This window comes from Mustela putorius, unplaced genomic scaffold (genome assembly GCF_011764305.1).
Source record: "Mustela putorius furo isolate JIRA1106 unplaced genomic scaffold, ASM1176430v1.1 tig00003834_pilon_pilon_pilon, whole genome shotgun sequence".
NCBI lineage: Eukaryota > Metazoa > Chordata > Mammalia > Carnivora > Mustelidae > Mustela > Mustela putorius.
Genome location: NW_025421987.1, coordinates 55,705,620 through 55,727,475, shown reverse-complemented (window position 1 = coordinate 55,727,475; position 21,856 = coordinate 55,705,620). Strand labels below are relative to the sequence as shown.

Sequence of the window (21,856 nt, the reverse complement as noted above, 5' to 3'; positions counted from 1 at the left end):
TCCTGAGCTTTTGTCAAAGACAGTGTAAAAGATACTATCTTCACAAGATTAGGAGTCTCTCCCAAAGACAGACAAAGAAAGAACTAACAACCTATGTTTTCCAGACAATCAGAAAGCCAAGCCAAGTTCTTAGGATACAAATAAAAAAAGGACAAGGATGGGCCAATGTGAAATTTTGTTTCTCTTGACTGGGCTCAGAAGGTAATCGATTTACAAAAACTCTGGCGAATCCTCTCTAGGTTTAAGACATTCTTTAACTATGGCCTTTGATCAAGGAGCGAATGATAATCTGAAAAGAACTGCCTATATCCTTGGATGGTCTTATTTTAAAAAGATAACTGTTAGTCTCTTCAGAATGGATGTATCAGTATTACAGTCTTTTAGGTACATTCTCTCTCTCTTTAAGATTTATTTATTTGAGATGCAGAGTGAGCAGGGGAAGGGGGCAAGAGAGCAAGAGGGCAAGAGGGCAAGCAGACTCCTCACTGAGCAGGGAGGCAGATGCAGGGCTTGATCCTAGGACCCTGAGATCATGACTTGAGCTGAAGGCAGACACTCAACTGATTCAGCCACCAAGGCATCCTCTCTAACTTCTCATTAACATTTTGCAGTGAATCTTTCAATGAAACTGTTTTGGAATGTTGGAATCTTTTGGAGGCTTCCAAATGCCAGTTGAAATAGGCATCCCTTTCTGTTTATTTGGGAACCCTTGCTTCCAAGTGCACTTCATAAATCACGTACGATTGGAACATTAATTGGAACATTCCCCTAATGACCAGTGTTTTGATGGCTGCACAGTATTCCATTGTATAAATATACCACATCATCTTTATCCATTCATCTGTTGATGGACATCTAGGTTCTTTCCATAGTTTGGCTATTGTAGAATTAAGAAGAAAAATTCCATTACTTTTTATTTTTCAAGTATTATCTATTATTACAATTCTTAATATATTTTTAATTCAGTATAATTAATATGCAGTGTTACATTTCAGGTGTATAATATAGTGATTGAACAATTCTATACATTACTAGTGTTCATCATAAGTGTATTCTTAATCCCCTTCACCTTTTTCACCCATCCCTACCCCCCAACCTCCACAATGATAACCATCAGTTTTCTATAGTTAAGAGTTTGTTTTAGGTTTGTCTTTTTTTCTTTGGTTTCTTAAGTGCCATGTGTGAGTGAAATTGTATGGTATTTGCTTTCTCTGGCTAATTTCACTTTGTGTGTGTGTATGATACATATAAATATCTCCATTCATTTAGTGATAGAAACCTGGGTTGTTCCCATATCTTAGCTATTGTAAATAGTGCTGCAGTAAACATAGGGAGATACATATATGGTTTTGAGTTAGTGTTTTTGTATTTTTTTGGGTAAATACTCAGTAGTGCAATTACTGGAACATGGCGTAGTTTTAAATTTTTTTCAGGAACTTCTATGTTTTCTACAGTGGCTGCACCACTTTTTCCCACTGACAATACACAAGGATGCCTTTTTTCCCACATCCTTGCCAACACATGTTATGTGTTGTGGTTTTGATGGTAGCCATTCCTGGCAGTTGTGAAGTGATACCTCATTGTGGTTTTGATTTGCATTTTCCTGATGTGTGATGTTGAGCATCTTTTCATGTGTCTGTTGGCCATTTTTTGGTCTTTTTTGGAGAAATGTCCTCTGCCCATTTTTAATTGGATTATTTGGGGGGGTATGCTGAGTTATAGAAGTTCTTTATATTTTTTTGGATATTAACTATTGATCAGATATGTCATTTGTAAGCATCTTCTTCCATTCTGTAGGTTGTCTTTTAGTTTTGTTGATAGTTTACTTTGCTGTGCAGAAGCTCCTTATTTTGATATAGTCCCAATGATTCATCTTTGCTTTTGTTTCCTTTGCCTCAGGAGACATATCTAGAAAAATGTTGTTATGGTTAATGTCAGAGAAATTACTGCCTGTGCTCTCTTCTAGTTTTGTTACAGTTCCAGGTTTCATTTAGATCTTTAATTCATTTTAAGTTTGTTTTTATATGTGGTATAATTAAATGGTCCAGTTTTCCCAACACCATTTGTTGAAAAGACTTTTTACCTTATATATTCTTGCCTCCTTGTCATAGAATAACTGACCATATAAACATGGCTTTATTTCTGGGCTATTTTGTTCTGTTGACCTATGTGTCTACTTTTTTATGCCAGTACCATATTGTTTTGATTACAATTTTATAGTATATCTTGAAATCGGGGATTATTATACCTCCAGTTTTGTTTTTCTTTATCAAAATTGCTTTGCCTATTCCGGGACTTTTGTGATTCCTTTCAAATTACAGAATTATATGTTATAGTTCTGTGAAAAATGCTGTTAGTATTTTGATAAGGACTGCATTAAATTTATAGGTTGCTTTGGGTAGTATAGGCATCTTAACAATATTTGTTCTTCTAACCCATAAGCATGGAGTATCTTTCCATTTCTTTGTGTCCCCTTCAATTTCTTTTATTGGTCTTTTGTAGTTTCTAGAGTACAGGTCTTTCACTTCCTTGGTCAGGTTTATGTGTAGGTATTTTGTTATTTTAAGTGCAACTGTAATTTGGATTGTTGTCTTAATTTCTCTTTCTGCTACTTCACTATCAGTGTATAGAAATGCAACAGATTCTATATGTGAATTTTGTAACCCACAGCTTTATGGAATTTACTTATCATGACATCTGCAAATAGTGAAAATTTAACTTCTGCCTTACCAATTTGGATGCCTTTTATTTCTTGTCTGATTGCTGTGGCTAGGACTTCTAGTACTATGTTGAATAAAAGTCGTGAGAGTGGACATCCTTGTCCTGTTCCTGATCTAGGGGGAAGCTGTTTTTCCCCATTAAGTATGGTGTTAGCTTTGGGTTTTTCATAGATGGCCTTTTTATGTTGACGGTTTTTGTCAGGAATGGATGTTGTACTTTGTCAAATGCTTTTTCTATATCTATTGAAATAATCATATAGTTTTTGTCCTTTCTTTTGTTGATGTCATGTATCAGGTTGCTTGACCAGCAAATACTGAACTAGACTTGTATCCCAGGAATAAATCTCACTTGATCATGGCTAATTTTTTTTAAACTGTATTGTTGGATTCAGTTTGCCAATAATTTGTTGAGGATATTTTGCATCTATGTTCATTAGAGTATTGGCTTATAGTTCTATTTTTTTGTAGTGTATCTATCTGGTTTGGGGATAAGTCCTCATAGAATGAATTTGGAAGCTTTCCTTTCTCTTCTATTTTTTGAAATAGTTTGAGCAGAATAGGTATTAACTCCTCTTTGTTTTTGGTAAAGTTATACTGTGAAGCCATCTGGTCCGAGACTTCAATTTATTCGGAATTTTTTTTTTTGATTACTAATTCAATCTCATTGTTAATGGCAATAAAACAGATTAATCAGTCTTTTCTTATTTTCTCTTTCTGGGAGTATTGGGAGGTTAAATGTTTCTAGGAATCCTCCATTTTTTTCTAGGTTGTCCAATTTGTTGGCAAATAAATTTTCATACTCATAATCTTTTGTATTTCTATAGTGGTGTTTCTCCTCTTTCATTTCTGATTTTATTTGAATCCTCTTTTTTTTTTTTTTTTGAGTCCAGCTAAAGCTTTATTAATTTTGTCAACCTTTTCAAAGAAGTGGCTCCTGGTTTCATTTATCTGTTCTAGTTAATGGTTTTTTTTTTTTTAAGTTTCTTTTTCCTTTATTTCTGCTCAAATCTTTATTATTTCCTTCCTTTTGTCTATTGATTCGGGGTTTGGATATTCTTTTTCTAGTTCCTTTAGTTGTAATGTTAGATTATTTAAGATTTTTCTTGCTTCTTGAGGTAGGTCTGTATTGCTATAATTTTTTCCTCTTTGAACAGCTTTTGCTTCATCACAAAGATTTTGTGCTATTCTGTTTCATTTTAATTTGTGTTCATGTATTTTTTTATTTCACTTTGATTTCTTGGTTGACCCATTCTTCGTTGAGTAGCATGTTCTTTAAACTCCGTGAATTCGTGTTCTTTCCAGACATTTTCCTTGCAACTGATTTCTAGTTTCATAGTGTTGTAGTTAGAAAAGATGCATGGTATTACTTCAGTCTTTTTTGAGACTTGTTTTGTGGCTTGTTGTGATCTTCTCTGCAGAATGTTCCATGTGCCCTTGAAAAGATTATGTGTTCCACTCTTTTTGAATGGAATATTCTGAATTTATCTGTTGGATCTATCTGGCCCAATGTATCATTCAAAGCCACTGTTCCTTTGTTGATTTTCTCTTGGGATGATCTATCCATTGATGTAAATGGAGTCCTAAAGTCCCTTACAATAATTGTATCACTATTGATGACTTCCTTCCTTTATGTTTATTAGCTGCTTTATGAATTTGATTGCTCTGATGTTGGGTGCATAAATATTTAGCATTATTGAATTTTCTTCCTGGGTTGTTCTTTTTATGATTACATAGTGTCTTGTTAGTACTAACAAGTAACTTTCTTGTTAGTTTTTGTCTTAGTCTATTTTATCTATATAAGTATTGCCACCTTCACTTTCTTTTCTATTTTCATGATTAAGGTTTTCCCAACCCTTCATTTTCAAACTGCATGTGTTTTAAGTCTGAAATAAGTCTCTGTAGGCAGCATATAGTTAGGTGTTGCTTTTTTTATCCATCCTGTCACCCTGTCTTCTGATTACAGCATTTAGTCCATTTACATTCAAAATAATTACCAACTGGTATGTTCTAATTGCCATTTTGTTTCTTGTTTTCTGAGTTTTAGCAGGTCACTTTTCTTGCCTTGTGGTTTGATGGATTTCTTTAGTGATGTGCTTGGATTCCTTTTTCCTTATTTTTTTTGTGTATCTATTAATGATTTTTTATTTGTGGTTACCACTAGGTTTGTATGTAGCATCTTATGTATATAACAGTCTATATTATGTTGATGGTTGTTTAGTGCTGTTAAACTTCTAGTTTCAAGCTTAAATTTTTACTTCCCTACATTTTAGGAATGTGGTATCAGACTTTACATCCTTTTATTTTATGATTCCTTCAGCTGATTTTTATAGATTTACTTTATTGCTTTTTTGTGTGCTTTAAACTCCATACTGCCTTTATAAGTAACTAATTTGCTACTTTTATTAGGCTTAAATGTGTTTATGAAGTTTTTTCCTTCCCAATTTTTCTTATTCCTATTTATGGTCATTCCTTTCCATTCAAAGAATCTCCTTTAACATTTCTATTTTTTTGAAAAGTTTGAGAAAAATAGGAATTAATTCTTTAAATGTTTGGTAGAGAATGCACTTATGATGCCATCCTGTCCTACACTTTTTCTTGTTGGAATTTTTTTTTATTATTATTACTGATTCAATTTCATTACCAGTAATCTATTTCTTGATTATGACCTGAGGTGAAGGCAGACATTTAATAGACTGAGCCACCCAGGGGCCCCAAAATGCTAATTCAAACAGATATACATACCCCTATGTTTACTGCAGCGTTATTTAAAATAGCCGAGATTGGGAAACAACTCAGGTGCCTACTGACAGATGAATGGATAAAGATGTGGTATGTATAAATACAACGGAGTATTATTCAACCATAAAAAAGGAATGAGATCTTGCCAATTGCAACAACAACACAGATGGACTGAGAAGGCACTGTACTAAATGAAACAAATCAGAAAAAGACAAATACAGGCACCTGGGTGGTTCAGTCGTTAAGTTTCTGCCTTCAGCTCAGGTCATGTTCCCAGGGTCCTGGGATGGAGCCCCACCCGCATCAGGCTCCCTGCTCATTGGGAAGCCTGCTTTTCCCTCTCCCACTCCCCCTGGTTGTGTTCCCTCTCTCGCTGTGTCTCTCTCTGTCAAATAAATAAAATCTAAAAAAAAAAAATACTATACAATTTCACTTACATGTAAAATCTAACAAATTAAGAAAAAAAAATGGACTCTTAAATACAGAGAACTGGTAGTTGCCAGAGGAAATGGGTATATGGAGATGGGGAAATGGATAAAAAAGGATTAAGTGGTACAAACTTCCAGTTATAAAACAAGTAAGCCACGGAGATAAAAAATTATAGCAAATTATGGTCTGTAATATCATAACAACACTGTATGGTAACTACACATCATGGTCAGCATTGAGTAATGTAAGAAATTGTTGAATCAATGTTATATACCTTAAACTAATATAACATTCTATATTTGGATTTAATAAAAATAATTATTCATAAACAGGTAGTTATCATTTTGTTGATTTATAGTTCTGTTTTTCTTAATCTCTTCCCTTGTAATTTGGTGACTTTTGTAATGTTATGTTTGTGTCCCTTCTTTTCATGTTTTGCAAAACTATAAAGGTATTTGGTTTATGGTTACTGTGAGGTTCATATATGACATAAAATTCTATGTAGCACTCTAAGATGAAGATCGTTTAAGTTCAAGGGTGTTCTAAAAGCACTACATTTTTACCACCACTCCCCACAATGCTTCATGTTTTGAGGTCCTATTTTGTATCTTATTATTTAGTGAATCCACTGACTAGTAAAATCATCTAGACTTACAATTACTACTTTTGTAAATTTCATACTATATATGTCGGTGGTTGATCCATACCTTTTTTTTAATTTTTTGCAGAGATCACAAGTAGGCAGAGAGAGAGGAAGGGAAGCAGGCTCCCTGCTGAGCAGAGAGCCTGATGTGGGGCTCGATTCCAGGACCCTGGAATCACGACCTGAGCCGAAGGCAGAGACTTTAATCTACTGAGCCACCCAGACGTTCCGATCCATACCTATATTATAGGTTTACTTTTATTAGCGAGATCATTTCTTTTATAATTTTATCTTTCCTATTTATGGCCTTTTCTTTCCCACTTAAATTAGTTCCTTTAACATTTCTTGTAAGGCTGGTTTGTTGTTGAAGTCCTTTAGGTTTTACTTGTCTGGGAAACTCCTTATCTCTCTTCAATTTTGAATGACAATCTTGCTTGGAAGAGAATTCTTGTAATTTTTTTTTTCCCTTTCAACACTTTGAATATATCCTGTCATTCCCTTCTCACCTGTAAATTTCCAGCTGAAAAATCAGTTTTGATAGTCATATGGGGATTTCCATATATCTAACTTGTTATCTTCCAGTTCTTTTAAGATTCTCTCTTTAACTGTTGATACTGTGATTTTAATGTCTTGGTGTGGGTCTCTTTGGGCTCATCTTCTTTACAACTCTGTGACTCTTGGACATAGATGTCTGTTTCACTTATTAGGTTAGGGAGTTTTCAGCCATTACTACTTCAGATGGGTTTTCTGTGCCTTTTTCTCTCTCTCTTCCTTCCGGGAGTCCTACTATGGAAATGTTAGTATGTCTGATGTTGTCCCAGAGATCCCTTAAACTCTATGTAGTCTTCTTTTCTCTTTTTTCTTTTTGCTGTTCTGATAGAGTGATTTCCATTGCTGTCCTCCATATCATTGATTCATTCCTCTGTATTTTCTAATTTGCTCTCAGTTACCTCTAGTATATTTTTTATTCTTCAGCCCTGATTGGTTCCTTTTTATATTTTCTATTTCATAATTGAGGTTCTCAATGTGTTGATTCGGTCTTCTGAGTTTGGTGAGCATCTTTATGGTCATTCTGAATTATTTTTCAGGTAGATTATATCATTTGGAACATATTCCTCTGTAGCTTCATTTTGTCCCTCATTGTTTGTGTGTTAGGTAGATCAGTTATATTACCCGGTCTTGAAGGAGTGGTTTTATGTAGGTGTCCTGTGGGGTCCAGTAGCACAAACTCCTGTGATGCCCCAGGGGTTTCCCTGGTGTGGATTGTGTGCACCCTCCTGTTGTGGTTTGTATGCACTGGTGGGGGGCTGGCCATAAGGCCTGGTTGTGACTGCTGAGGGCACTCTCCTGAATGGGGTTCAAAATGGGGGGGGTTTACTTGGGGAGAAATTGCTCCCACCTGAACTGGGCCAGTGACATAGAATGAGAGCAAAAAGAAATGCTGCCTACCTTCACTTCTGTTCCCAAAGAATGTTACAGCATGTCCCTGCACCTCTAGCACATGCTGTAAAATTAATATCCTTTATGTGTAACCTAGGCATTGGTCAAACTGCTGCCTCTGCTCTGACATTAGGAACAAGCGAGATTACAGGAACACTTTTTTTTAAAGAGCAGAGTCTCAGTTTCTTATTACCTTCCCAGACATAAGCCCCACTGGTTTTCAAAGTCAGATGGTATGTCTTCCCAGTTCAGGACCCCTGGACTCTAGACTCAAATCTAATGTGGGGCTTGAGCCCCTTGTTCCTCAAGGAGGGCCTCCATGACTGTGATACAACCCCTACCCCTTATGGGTCATCACATGGGCATTGTGGATTCCTAGCTAAACCATATGTTTGCCCTTCTCCCATTATGATATGGCTTTTCCTTTATATCCTTAATTGTGTAAAATCATTTCTGCAAGTCTTCAATTTGTTCTCAGAGATAGTTTTTTTTTTTAAAGATTTTATTTATTTATTTGACAGAGAGAAATCACAAGTAGATGGAGAGGCAGGCAGAAAGAGAGAGAGGGAAGCAGGCTCTCCGCTGAGCAGAGAGCCCGATGCGGGACTCGATCCCAGGACTCTGAAATCATGACCTGAGCCAAAGGCAGCGGCTTAACCCACTGAACCACCCAGGCGCCCCTGAGATAGTTGTTTTTATAAACAGTTGTAGTTCTGGTTTGTCCATGGAAGGAAGTAAGCTCAGAGTCTTCCTCTTCTACCATCTTGACCCCCAAGACACATCTGATTTCTAGTCCAAAGCTCCTCATAAAATAGATACAGCATAATAAAATAAGTTCAGCAATATCTTTATAAAAGATAAAATGCCAGTGTACATAGAGCATTCTGACATCATACCAGGTTCCTATAATGCAAAAGGATTCATCTGGGCATGTGATTCCTTTAGTATGGCTTAATCAGACATTGTTTGGAATATATATCTTCGAGAATTAGATGAAAAAACGTCTTCATGAAATCCCCAAAGATACTTATTCTCATCACCCCGTTTTCAACAAATATTGAGAACCCTGAGTTTGGGATTGTACTCCCAGGTAATATTTATGTCAGAGCTTTTCTATGTTGTCAATTTCCCTTTGCTTATTAGGGAACTTGTCATTCCAGAAAAGCATTCTTCAACAAAGGTGATCTCTTAGGTCAAATCAGGGAAAAAAATGTAAAAAGAAATTATTGTGGGGCAACTGGGTGGCTCAGTCGGTTAAGCATCTGCCTTTAGCTTGAGTCATGATCCCAGGGTCCCGGGATGAGCCCCACATTGTGCTCTCTGCTAAAAAATATCCTCATGCTATCAAAATATTCAGGAAGTATTATAATTTTAATGCAAAATCAATCAAAATCCTATTCCTTGTAAGAACCAAGAAGTGCAAAATACCCAAAATGTCCACCACTGATAAGTGGATAAGCAAAACGTGTCATATGTCCACATGGAATACTGTTCTGCAATTCTACAACAGGGATTGGTATTGAAAAGATTAGGCAAATTAAAAAAAAAAAAAGCAAGACACAGAAGGCTATATACTGTATGACTCCATTTACATTAACTGTCCAGAATATGCAAATCCACAGAAATAAAGTAAATTTGTTGTTTTCTACAGCTAGGCAGAAAGTGGAGAATGACTGCCAATTGCAGCAGTTTTGATTTGGGGGTGCTGAAAACGTTCTAAATTTAGTGGAGATGGTTGCACCACTGTTAATGTACTAAAAACCACTTAAAGTGTACTTTAAAGAGGTGAATTTTATGGCCTGTGAGTTATATCTCAATAACACTGTTATAAATGTGACAGATAAATTCAATATATTGCTTTCTTATAAAAAAATCCATGTTTAACAAACCTTAAATTTACTTGAAATATCAATTTAAAAACTTACTATAAAAATTTTCGATCACATACAAAAGTAAAAAGAATACTATAATAAATCCCAAAATATCATCATCCAGGTTCAGTAGTTACCAAGACATAACAGATTGCTTCACTTGTACTATTACTCAGTACTTATTTTATTTCATTGCATTGTTTTAAAAGAAATAAGATATCTTAATGTTTTATCTACAGGCACTTCATATATGTCTCAAGGTTAAGGAATCTTTAAAACATAACCACAAAATTAATCTATAAATTTTAGCAATAACTCCTTAATATCATCATGAGTTTTCTAATTTCCCTGATATTCTCATATTTAATTGGCAACTAATTTGTTTGAATTAGGATTCATATAGATACACAGTTGTTTTGGATTAATTCTAACATGTTTTATTACTGACACATTTTTCCCTTTTGTGAAATTCCTTGGACAAACTAAGTGGTTTTTGTTTGTTTATTCTTAGGTATTAAAAATGAGCTATAACAAAATTCGAAAACTTCAGAAAGATACCTTTTATGGCCTCAGGAGCTTGACACGGTTGCATATGGACCACAACAATATTGAGTTTATAAACCCAGAGGTTTTTTATGGACTCACATTTCTCCGACTGGTGCACTTGGAAGGAAATCAGCTCACTAAGCTCCATCCAGATACATTTGTCTCTTTGAAATACCTCCAGATATTTAAAACATCTTTTATTAAGTACCTGTACTTGTCTGATAACTTCCTGAGCTCCCTCCCTCAAGAGATGATTTCCAATATGCCTGATTTGGAAAGCCTTTATCTTCATGGGAACCCATGGACTTGTGATTGCCATTTAAAATGGTTGTCTGACTGGATACAGGAAAAACCAGGTATATATGTATGCTATTTATTTCTTTGTCCTAAGTAGAGGAAACCTGCCTGGAGATTTTTACCAGGAAGTGGGGAGGCCAAGGTAATTTAGTTGGAGAGAAAATGGACACTAAATAATAACTTTGTGGTGATGAATTCTCTTTAATGAATTATTTGTGTGTTGTTTCAGGTCAGTTATCCAGTCATCACTTCTGGCAAAATTAGGAAAAAGGAGTGTTACTCTTTTTTACTTACCACGAGCCATAAAATCCCTTCCTTTTTCTTATCTTCCTTTCAGTCATTCAGTCAATACACATTTTTTTGGAGTTCTAGTCAAGATCTTGTGCTTGGTGATAGAACTGTCAAGAGCGCTGTCTCTGCTCTAGCCATGCCTCTGGTATGTTACAGATAAGCAAACACATAATCAGATTGTGAAATGTGCTTTGATGGGCAAAGTAAAATTTGTCACGAAGAAGGCAAGATCTATTCAGTCAACAAGTAGTTACTGTAAACCTACTATGAACAAGAGATCACAACACAGGGATCTAAAAATGAACAAGATAGCCCCATAACGGAGTTTACATTCTTGCAGCGGAGGAGGGACAGAAATGAATAAATAATTAAATGCACTATTAACTGTTGAAATCTGATTAAATAATTAAGTCTTTGAGAAAATGACTGAGAGGAACATATTGATTTTGTCATCAAAGGGGAAGATATTGATTTTCCAAACTTTGGAAAGAGTGACAGGGAGAGACTGTTGTGTGGGGAGAGAGAAATGGAAAGCAGGGAGCAGTCCACTCTTGGAGAAGTCTGGCCTGAAGTAAGGGATGGAGGGAGGGTGCAGCCAGATGGAAATGTGTAATCACACAGGATTCTTCACGCATGAGAGAGATTTGAGCATGTTCAAGGTGAGAAGAGATTAAGGCAGAGAAGGGGACAACACTTCAAAGGGGCAGATCATCCACTGAACCAGTCCCCTGAGAAGACTGGAGGGCAAGAGATCCAGACATAGGTGGAAGGATTTTCCTTAGGAGAAAGAGAAGTAGATGGGCATAGAGGCAGGGGAATTGCTGGGTCTGGTACAAAAGACAAAGGAAGCTATTATCAAATGGCTTTTTCACCCCTATGAAGGTCCAAGAGAGGTGACTGGAGGAGGATTCTAGGACAGGGTCAAGGCCGAAAGCTTGGGAAAAGTGGAAAAGGTTTGAAATTGCTGCCATCTTATTTATATGTGTGTCTGTGTGTAGTCAGTTAATTAGTTAAAAAGCAAATCAGGGAACATTAACTGAACTTTGAGAATTACTTTAGGGCAATAGACACCACCTTAGCTCTCCAAGAGCAAATATTTTAGGCAAATATGCTAAACACATAAAAAGACAGTAAGTCTAGGGACACCTGGGTGGTTCAGCCGGTTAAACAGCTGCCTTCAGCTCAGGTCATAATCCCGGGATCCTAGGATGGAGCCCTGTATTGGGTCCCCTGCTTGGTGGAGAGCCTGCCTCTCCCTCTCCCTCTGCCTGCCACTTTGCCTACCTGTGCTCTCTCTGTCAAATAAAATAAATAAAATCTAAAAAAAAAAAAAAAAGACAATAAGGCTATAAATGAACAACATCGAAATACTTTATTGAAGACTTAGTTCCATAGGAAATTGGAGTCATCAAAAATTTACTTCTACCTTGATTGAAAAGGAGGGAAATTGGACTGGGTCATAAAAGATACATCAAATGGAGAAGAAGGAATATACAAGCTAGCAGGGAGTTAACGTGTACTGAGTTTGGGGTTGACCTTGTGCTAAATGTTTTCAATTGAATCCTCACAATAATCCTCCATTTACAGATAAAAAAACTGAGGCTGAGGAGATTTAGACTACTACTAAATTTAGACTACTCATTTAGACCCTTTATGCTTCAATCTTCTTACCTGTAACATAGGGATAATAATAATTGGAAAGTATATTACATACAAATTGCTTAGCACAAGGTAGGGCTCAAAGCAAGCTCTAAGTGTGAAGCGTTATCATCATTTTCACTGCGACCTACCCAGGTCACACAGCTAGAACATAGAAAAGCAGAAATTCAAAAATCAAAACCTTTCTTTAAAATGCATTTGGGGTGGAGAACCTGCTTTGTACATGAAGACCGAACACGCTGCAGAAAGAGGGTAAAGAAGAGCCCAATTGCCCAGCATAGGTTCAGGGTGTTCGGAAATCCGCCGCAGCGAGAACTGAACACCCAGCTATGAGGATTGTACTTAATCCTAGCGGCCAAAGAGATTTTACAGTGAAAGCTTGGAAGACAGAGATGCTTTTGGGGGGATGGTCAGTTTATGAGCAGCAGACCAGACGGACAGGAGTGGGGAGAAACAAGAGTCCAAGGATGAAGTGCTTGAGAAGGTTTGTGTGTCAAGAATGACAGATTGAACTATAAAGACAGACGGAGCCACACTTGCATGTAGCTTTACAGACCCCAAGAGGACTGAGTGGGGGCTTGTCCACACTTTCAAATGCCAGGGAGCGATAAAGGAGAATGAGGAAGAAATACTGGGTTTTCATGTGGTTGCTAGCTGGAGTACGGGGACGGAGAATGGTGAGCACACAAGGAAAGTTTATCTGAGAAACGTAGCAGTAGGGAGTGGGGGAGGGCAGGGGGGTGATGCCCACCAGGAAAGAACTACACACACCAGAGAGAAAATGATTGTGTATTCAGTTCCTACATGGTATCCAAGCTATCTGCCATTTTGCTAATTATATGTTCTGGTAATAAAATCAGGCTACTGTATAGTGTTAGCAGCTAACATTTAAAGTAGAATATGCCATGAGTCTAAGATACCTATTTATTTTATATACTAAGGAATTTTTTTAATTCCAAGAACTAAAATTGTGATAAAAGTTCAAGAATTGGCCAATTACAGCCCTCTACAAGGCTTTTTCTCCCCTAAAGATTAGTTATTTAACACAGAGAGAGAGAGATCACAAGTAGGCAGAAAGGCAGGCAGAGAAAGGGTGAAGCAGGCTCCCTGCTGAGCAGAGTCTGATGTGGAGCTCGATCCCAGGACCCTGAGATCACGACCTGAAGTGAAGGCAGAGGCTTAACCCACTGAGCCACCCAGGCGCCCCTCTACAAGGCTTTTGTAAATAGAGTTTTATTGGAAAACAGTCATGCCTCATTCTGTGGCTCCTTTGTTGCTACAATGGTATAGTCCATTTGTTATGTCAGAAACCCATAGTCCACAAACCTAAAATCTTTTTTATCTGGCCCTCTACATAAAAAATTTTCTGATCTCGGCCTGCAGAACAAAGCCCGAGCTCCTCAGCCTAGTTTAGCCTAGCCGTGTTTCCTTCCTTTCCAATCCTCAGCACTCCCTGCCATCCCAGACACACTCTTCACTGTTTTTCTATCTCAACCCTGTGGCCTTCCTGCCTGGAGCACTTCCTTTCCTTCTCTGTGGGATGGGCTCCCAGACAGCCGGCAAACTCTGCTCAGCACTCACTCCTTCCGGGAAACCTGGTGCTCTTCCACTCGCCCCATCTGTATTTGAATACAGTTGATCACCAACACAGTTGAAAATCTATGTATAACTTGAATCCCCCAAAACTTAACCACCAATCATCTACTGTTGACCGAAAACCTTATATGGCTTTCATATATGGCTTTCATATTGGCCATATATGGCAAATCAACTCATATTTTATATTTCCATATGTGTTTTATATTGTATTCTTATAATAAAGCTAGAGAAAATGTTTCAGAAAATCATATGGGAAATACACTTACTGTACTGTATTTATTGATACTGTAAATTTATACCATGTGCTTATAAGAAATTATTCCAGTACCTACATTAATAATGTCTTATAGGATATAAAACACTATAGATATTATGTTTCACTAATGCTAGACATCAAAAATGAAAAGACAATATCAAAAAGAAATTCACCTTTATTTCATATCCATGCATTGATAATGAAGCAACAATATGATTATTTTATGGTAGCCTAGCCCATACACTAAGGAATGTATCATTATAAAACTTCTATGGTATACAGTGTTAGTCTTATTCATAATACAAGATTTTCAAACCCCTTACCTGTGTTGATAGGCTGACAATGCAGCTTCTCTAATTATAAGACAGAGGCATATGTATACTAATGTAATTCTTTAAAAGAAAAGTTATAAGACAGTAAGTAAGCTAACACATTAATTTTAGGTTAAATATCACTCACAGCATGCCTATGTAAGGAAATGCTATCTACTTCCATACAAGTCTTGCACTGATATTCTACATAATGAAAACTGAGGCACTAGTACAAAAGCAGCTCACACAGTTCTTACTATACCATTATTGGGTTTTCACATAAAACATGCACGATAGATAAGTTTATTAAATCTACAGCATTGTAATTACTTACTTTTCATTATGAGGGAGTGGGACATCATTAGGTCTTCATCCCCATCATCATCGTCCCCTCATCAAGGAGGCATTGGTCTTGCTGTCCAAAAAGCAGAGGGGGTGGTAGGGGAAGCAGGAGAGGCATGTATACTCAGTGCAACTTTACAGTAATACCTCGTCATTTCTGTCAGACATTTTGCTCTGTTATTTTTCTAAAAACGTTTCTATATAGGACCAATCTTTCACCATTTGCTTTAGTTTCAGTGCCCATTGTACAGAAGGGTCAATATCCTAAAGCAAGTCAAAAGCAGTCTTTTTTTATTTTTAATTTATTTATTTTTTTATTTTCAGCATAACAGTATTCATTATTTTTGCACCACACCCAGTGCTCAATGCATCCGCGCCCTCTCTAATACCCACCACTTGGTCCCCCCAACCTCCCCCCACCACCACTTCAAACACCTCAGATTGTTTTTCAGAGTCTATAGTCTCTCATGGTTCACCTCCCCTTCCAATTTCCCCCAACTCCCTTCTCCTCTCTGACTCCCCATGTCCTCCATGCTATGTGTTATGCTCCACAAATAAGTGAATCCATATGATAATTGACTCTCTCTGCTTGACTTATTTCACTCAGCATAATCTCTTATAGTCCCGTCCATGTTGCTACAAAAGTTGGGTATTCATCCTTTCTGATGGAGGCATAATACTCCATAGTGTATATGGACCACATCTTCCTTATGCATCCGTCTGTTGAAGGGCATCTTGGTTCTTTCCACAGTTTGGCGACCGTGGCCATTGCAAAAGCAGTCTTGAATTAATAGGAACCCTTCTGCCAGACTGTCAAAGGTCAGTTTGGTCTTTGGCACTGCTTTTTCTGAGTCTTCCCCCTTGTCATTAGGCACTGGTTTGAAAGCATTATTTTCTACCAAGTCATCTTCTGTTAATCTCTCTGTTGTGGTGTCTATTAGCTCTTGAATTTCTCTAAGATCCATGTCTTGAAGCCCTTCACTACCACCTCCCTGAACCACTCCCCCACCCCCTTATGCTTTTATTTTTTTCTCTTTTTTCCATATCTAGAGTCTTTCATGATTTCCTTGATTAGCTCTGGGGTAAATCTTTTGAAGCCATGCACACCATTTGGACATGGTTTTCTCCAGCAGGAATTTACCATTTCAGACTTGATGGCTTCCCTGGCTTTTCCTATAACAACAATGGCATCTTCACTGGTGTAATCCTTCTAGATTTTCATGATGTTCTATCAGGAGTTCTATTACATAGAATTAATAATCCTTTCCATAGAATATTATGTTTAATAAGCCTTAATGATCCCTTTAGGACCTCCTGAATTAGAGAATAAATTAGAAATATATTTGGGGGCAAGTAAGCCACTTTGATGCTTTTGGTGTTGAACTCATAGGGTTCTGGGTGGCTAGGGGCATTGCTCAACATTAAAAGAACTTTACAAAGCAGTCCCTTATTGGCAAGGTACTTCCTGGCTTCAGGAACAAAGAATCAATGGAACCAATTTAGAAAAAATATTCTCATCATCCAGGCTCTTTTGCTGTACAACCAAAAGATAGGCAACTAGTGTTTATCACTTCCCTTCAAGGCTTGGGGGTTAGCAGCATTAGAGATAAAGGAAGTCCTAATGATGAACCCAGCTGCATTTGCATAGAACAGTAAAGTTAGCCTATCCCTACCTAGCCTTATTCCGGGTGCTTCCTTCTCTTCCTAATAAATAAATGGCTTTTGTGGCTCCCCACCCTCCCGCCCCAGAATAGGGTACTTTCATCTACATTAAAAACTTGTTCAGGCAGATATCGTTTCTCTTCAATGATTTTTGTGATGGTGTCTGGAAACTCATCTGCTCCCTCTTGGATGGTGGAAGCTGCTTCTCCTGTTATCTTGATATATTTTAAGCCAAATCTCTTACTAAAATTATCAAACCATCCTTTGCTGGCATTTAATTCTCCAGGTTTAGATCCTTCTCCTTTCTTTTGCTCTAAGTTTCACATAATGACTTTGCTTTTCTTTTGACTCATATGAGTGTCTACAGAGATGCTGTTCTTTAGCAATCTTGTACCCACATAAAGGCTGTATTTTTCAACAGAAGATAAAAAGGCATTTTACAAAAAGTGCAAGGTTTTCCACCTGCTGGTATAGCTGCACTGACAGTTTCAGGAATTTCCTTTTCTTTTCTTGCAAAGGCCCTTATGCTGGATTCATTGATGTTAAAGTGGCAGGTAACCGAACCTACAAACCTATTAACTTTTTCTTGTAATGTCATAACTTTTCTCTGCTTCTTGGGAGCACTTCCAGCATCACTATAGGAGCTCTGGGCCCCATGGTATTATTCAAGTTTTGTGATACTGCACTACAAATGATGGAAAAATACATGAGAACCATGGAGATCACTTTTTACTGCAGTATGCAATTTACTGGAGAGATGAATTACTCTCACAGAGTTATTTAGTGTCACACAGCATTTTTAAATGGATACTCACAATACTTGAGCTTACCTCAATAGCAAAATTATACTAGTAAAGTATGTACTATAGTTAATTTTAGGCAGTTATGATTTAATATTGTAGCTTTGCATATGCTTTCCTTGACATGCTTCTTTAAGTGTGCATATAAGTTTTGATAAATTTTAACTTTTGGGGGCACCTGGGTGGCTCAGTGGGTTAAAGCCTCTGCCTTCAGCTCAGGTCATGATCCCAGGGCCTGGGATGGAGCCCCACATCAGGCTCTCTGCTCAGCGGGAAGTCTGCTCCCCCCCACCACCACCGTCTCTCTGCCTGCTTGTGATCTCTGTCAAATAAATAAAATCTTTTAAAAATTTTTAACTTTTTAAATAATGGATTTAAGTGTTTACTATTTTTGATAAATTTTAACTTTTTATAATGGATTTGTGCACATTTTATGTATTCATGACATACTTTAACATTTCTAGGTTATGTGGTTTTTCTGTAAGGTTTTTCAAATTCTAACAAATCTCCAAAAAAATTTTCCAGTATATTTATTGAAGAAATTCATATATAAGTGGACCCACACAGTTCAAACTTGTGTCGTTCAAGGGCTACCTATCATCATTTCACCACTTTCGGTTTACCCACAATTCCATTCTTGAACGAACCACATTTTATTGTATTTATTAGTATTAAAAGTCTTTTGCCTTTCCTATTCTATGTCAGATTTATTTACATATGGCTCCTAGAATGTGCCTAGAACATAATGGGTACCCAATTAGCCATTTTGATGGTGAATACAAAGGAGTCCATCACCCACCTATATAATCTTAATATGTCCACAACCTGTTTATACATATATATTGTGTATGTGTGTGTATATACATAATTAGTGAAACCCATTAGGGCTAACATCTTTCAGTCATGTTTAAATAATTACATGTTTTCCTTTTTACCGAAATACCTTAATGATAATCCTACAAGAATCATGAATGAGTCATGTCAACTTCTGCTTGGACATTTTTTTCACCCATTCCAAGAGATGTGACAGTTCCTCGTGTTTTCAGTTGCCTCAGGTGGAACGTGTTAGGCAATCCTTTTGCACATATATCAGTAGTCCAGCGTAACACAGCTTCATCTACTTGTGGGTATTTTGGCTGCTTAGGTTTCACAAAGGTCGTTGTCTTGTTTCTCTATAAAATTAGGATTTGTGGCTATTTCTTTGAAAAATATTTGCTTTACTAATATTAAATTTATGTCTATCTTCTCTGTTTTCAGCCTTTCTACCCACCTAATAACTTCTTGTTTTAGTGCCAAAGCATAATACGAACATTTCATTTTTATTTTCTAATGATTTTATTTTAGAGAGAGAGTGAGAGAGAGTGAGTGAGCAGGGGGAGGGGCAGAGGGAGAGAATCTCAGTTAGGCTCTGTGTTGAGCAAAGATCCTGAAGCAGGACTTGATCTCATGACCCCGAGATCAGGACTTAAGCTGAAACCAAGAGCCGAACACCTAACCAACTGAACAACCCAGGTGCCCCTTAATAAAAACATTTTAAGTGGCAAACTTAATATATGTAGTACCAACAGTGCATGTAACTCAGTTAAAAAGAAAGCAATGTAAATAGCTAAGACAGTGTTCTCTGTGCGGTAGCAGAAGCCATATCAAGACTGATAGCTGATCAGCTGGTGTTGTAAAACACCTTCAATTTTAAGACATACCTCAAGCTTTACGTTAAAATGTGGCAAAATGTGACCTTAGAATTTGGCCTGTCTGCCCACCTTCATCCCTCCCTCCAAACTTTTGTGAGCATCCATTGGCTGGAGCCGGGGATCTACAGTAACTAGACAGGTTATTCTAATAGTGGATGGGTAAGGAGTAGGATAGGAGAAGTGAAAGATATAAGGGGAACATAAAACAGAAAGCCCACCCAGAAGTGGTGTTGTGACTGGGTCCTGAAGGATGTAAACAGTTAGACATTGATGGAAGAGGGTGTGTCAGATGGCAAATGATGGGAAGTGGAAGGAAGAGCATATTCCAGAGTCTAATAAAGGCATGGCAGGTTGAGGAATGGGAAGCATGTCTGTATGACTAAAAGATTGATGGAGGAAATGAAAGTGACGTGATAAGTAAGATCTGCATCTGAAGTAAAATACCTGGTGTTCAGGTATTTTAACTAACTCTGCTAACTCTGTGTCTAGGTGCTAGCAATAGTAAGCATACCAAGATGTGAGTATAATTGCTGAGGTTCAATTAAGCCAGAAGTCTGCCATGTTCTTTGCTTTGTCAGGGTCTGAACCTAGGGTGTTGATGAGCAGGTTAAGAGTTATGGCTGGTTGGGAAGTGGATGACTTAGAAGAGCCTCTTACAAGTACTCAAAGGTTTTCAGGCTTGCCGGACATCTTCTTTCCATGGGTTTAGATTTTAAAGTTTACCAAAGAATGCTGACCCAGACGTATGTAGCACCACCTGTCATACTGGAGTACATAGGCCATCCCTGTTGTCAAAAATGGCACAATCTCCTCCTGTGTGTGTGTGTGTGTGTGTGTGTGTGTGTGTGTGGCTAATATTCCAATATATATAAATACCACATTTTCCTTACCCATTCCTCTATTGATTCTTAGGTTTCTTCCAAATCTTGGCTATTGTAAGTGATGCTGCAATAAACATGAGGGTGCATGTATCCTTTCAGATTAGTATTTTTGTATTCTTTGGGTAAATACCCAGTAGTGCAATTATTAGATCCTATGGTAATTGTTTAATTTTTTGAGAAACCTCCATACTGTTTTCCACGGCGGCTGCACCAGTTTGCGTTCCCACCATGAGTGCATGAGGGTTCCTTTTTCTCCATATCCTTGCCAACACCTGCTATTTATTTATTAATTTTTTTATTTTAGCCATCTGATAGGTATAAGATGATCTTGCATTGTGGTTTTGACTTGCATTTCCCTGATGATGAGTGATGCTGAGCATCTTTTCATGTGTCTTTTGGCTATTTGTTTGTCGTCTTTGAAAAAAAAAAATGTCTATTCATGGTCTGTGCCCACTTTTAAATCAAATTATTTGGGGTTTTTGTTTTTTGATGTTCAGTTGTAGAAGTCCTTTATATAGTGTGGATACTAACTAGTTATTGGATATATCATTTGCAAATAACTTCTTTCAGTAGGTTGCCTTTTTGTTGATGATTTCCTTCACTGTGCAAAAGCTTTTTGTTTTGGCACAGTCCTAATAGTTTATTTTTGCTTTTGTTTTCCTTGCCCAAGGAGACATATGTAGAAAAGGGTTTCTGTGGTCACTGTCAGATGCCTTAGTGCCTGTGCTCTCTTCCAGAATGTTTACGATTTTAGGTCTTACATTTAGGTCTTTAATCCATTTCAAGCTTATTTTTGTGTATGATGTAAGAAAGTGGTCCAGTTCCATTCTTTTGCATGTAGCTGTCCAGTTCTGATTGCACCATTAATATTGGAGAGTCTGTCCATTTCCCATTTTATATTCTGGCCTCCTTTGTTACAGATGAATTATAACATAACATAGGTATGATTAATAAGTATAGGTTTATTTCTGAACTCTCCGTTCTGTTCCCTTGACCTGTGTCTGTATTTGTGCCAGTGTCATGTCATCTGCACACAGTGACAGTTTTTGTTCTTTCACATCAATCTGGGTGCCTTTTCTTTCTTTTTCTTTGTCCAAATGCTGCAAGTAGGACTTCTAAAGAGTACTATATTGAACAAAAGTGGTGAGAGTTGACACCCTGTTCCTGATCTTAGAGGAAAGTTCTCAGTTTTTCACTGAGATGATGTTAGCTGTGGATTTGTCATATTTGGCTTTTATTCTGTTGAAGTAGGTTTCCTCTAAACCCACTCTGTTGATAGTTTTTATGAGGAACAGATGTTGAATTCTGTCAAATGTTTTTTATTCATCTGTTGAGATGGTCATATGATTTTCATCCTTTGTTTTGTTGATATAGTTTATCATGCGGATTCATTTGTGAATATTGAACCATCCTTGTGTCCCCAGAATAAATCCCATTTGCTCATGGTGATGGTCCTTTTAATGTATTGTTAAATGCAGTTTGCTAGTATTTTGTTGAGGATTTTTACATGTATATTTATCAAGGATGTTGGCCTGTAGTTATCTTGTTTTGTGGTGTCTTTGTCTGGTTTTGGTACCAGGATAACACTGGCCTCATAGAATGTGTTTGGAAGCTTACCTTCCTCTTCTGTATTTTGGAATAGTTTGAGGAGAATAGGTATTAACTTTTCCTAACCTGTT

General features: G+C 37.2%; 1 protein-coding gene across 1 annotated transcript in view; it reads left to right on the top strand.

Moving 5' to 3' along the window:
• Nucleotides 1–21,856, top strand: part of IGSF10 (immunoglobulin superfamily member 10) — a 50,052-nt gene that overhangs the window by 15,106 nt on the left and 13,090 nt on the right. Inside the window, exon 4 of the mRNA XM_004755549.3 lies at nucleotides 10,354–10,744. Within this exon, the coding sequence (XP_004755606.1) occupies nucleotides 10,354–10,744 (391 nt within the window). The remainder of the gene's footprint in view (nucleotides 1–10,353; nucleotides 10,745–21,856) is intronic.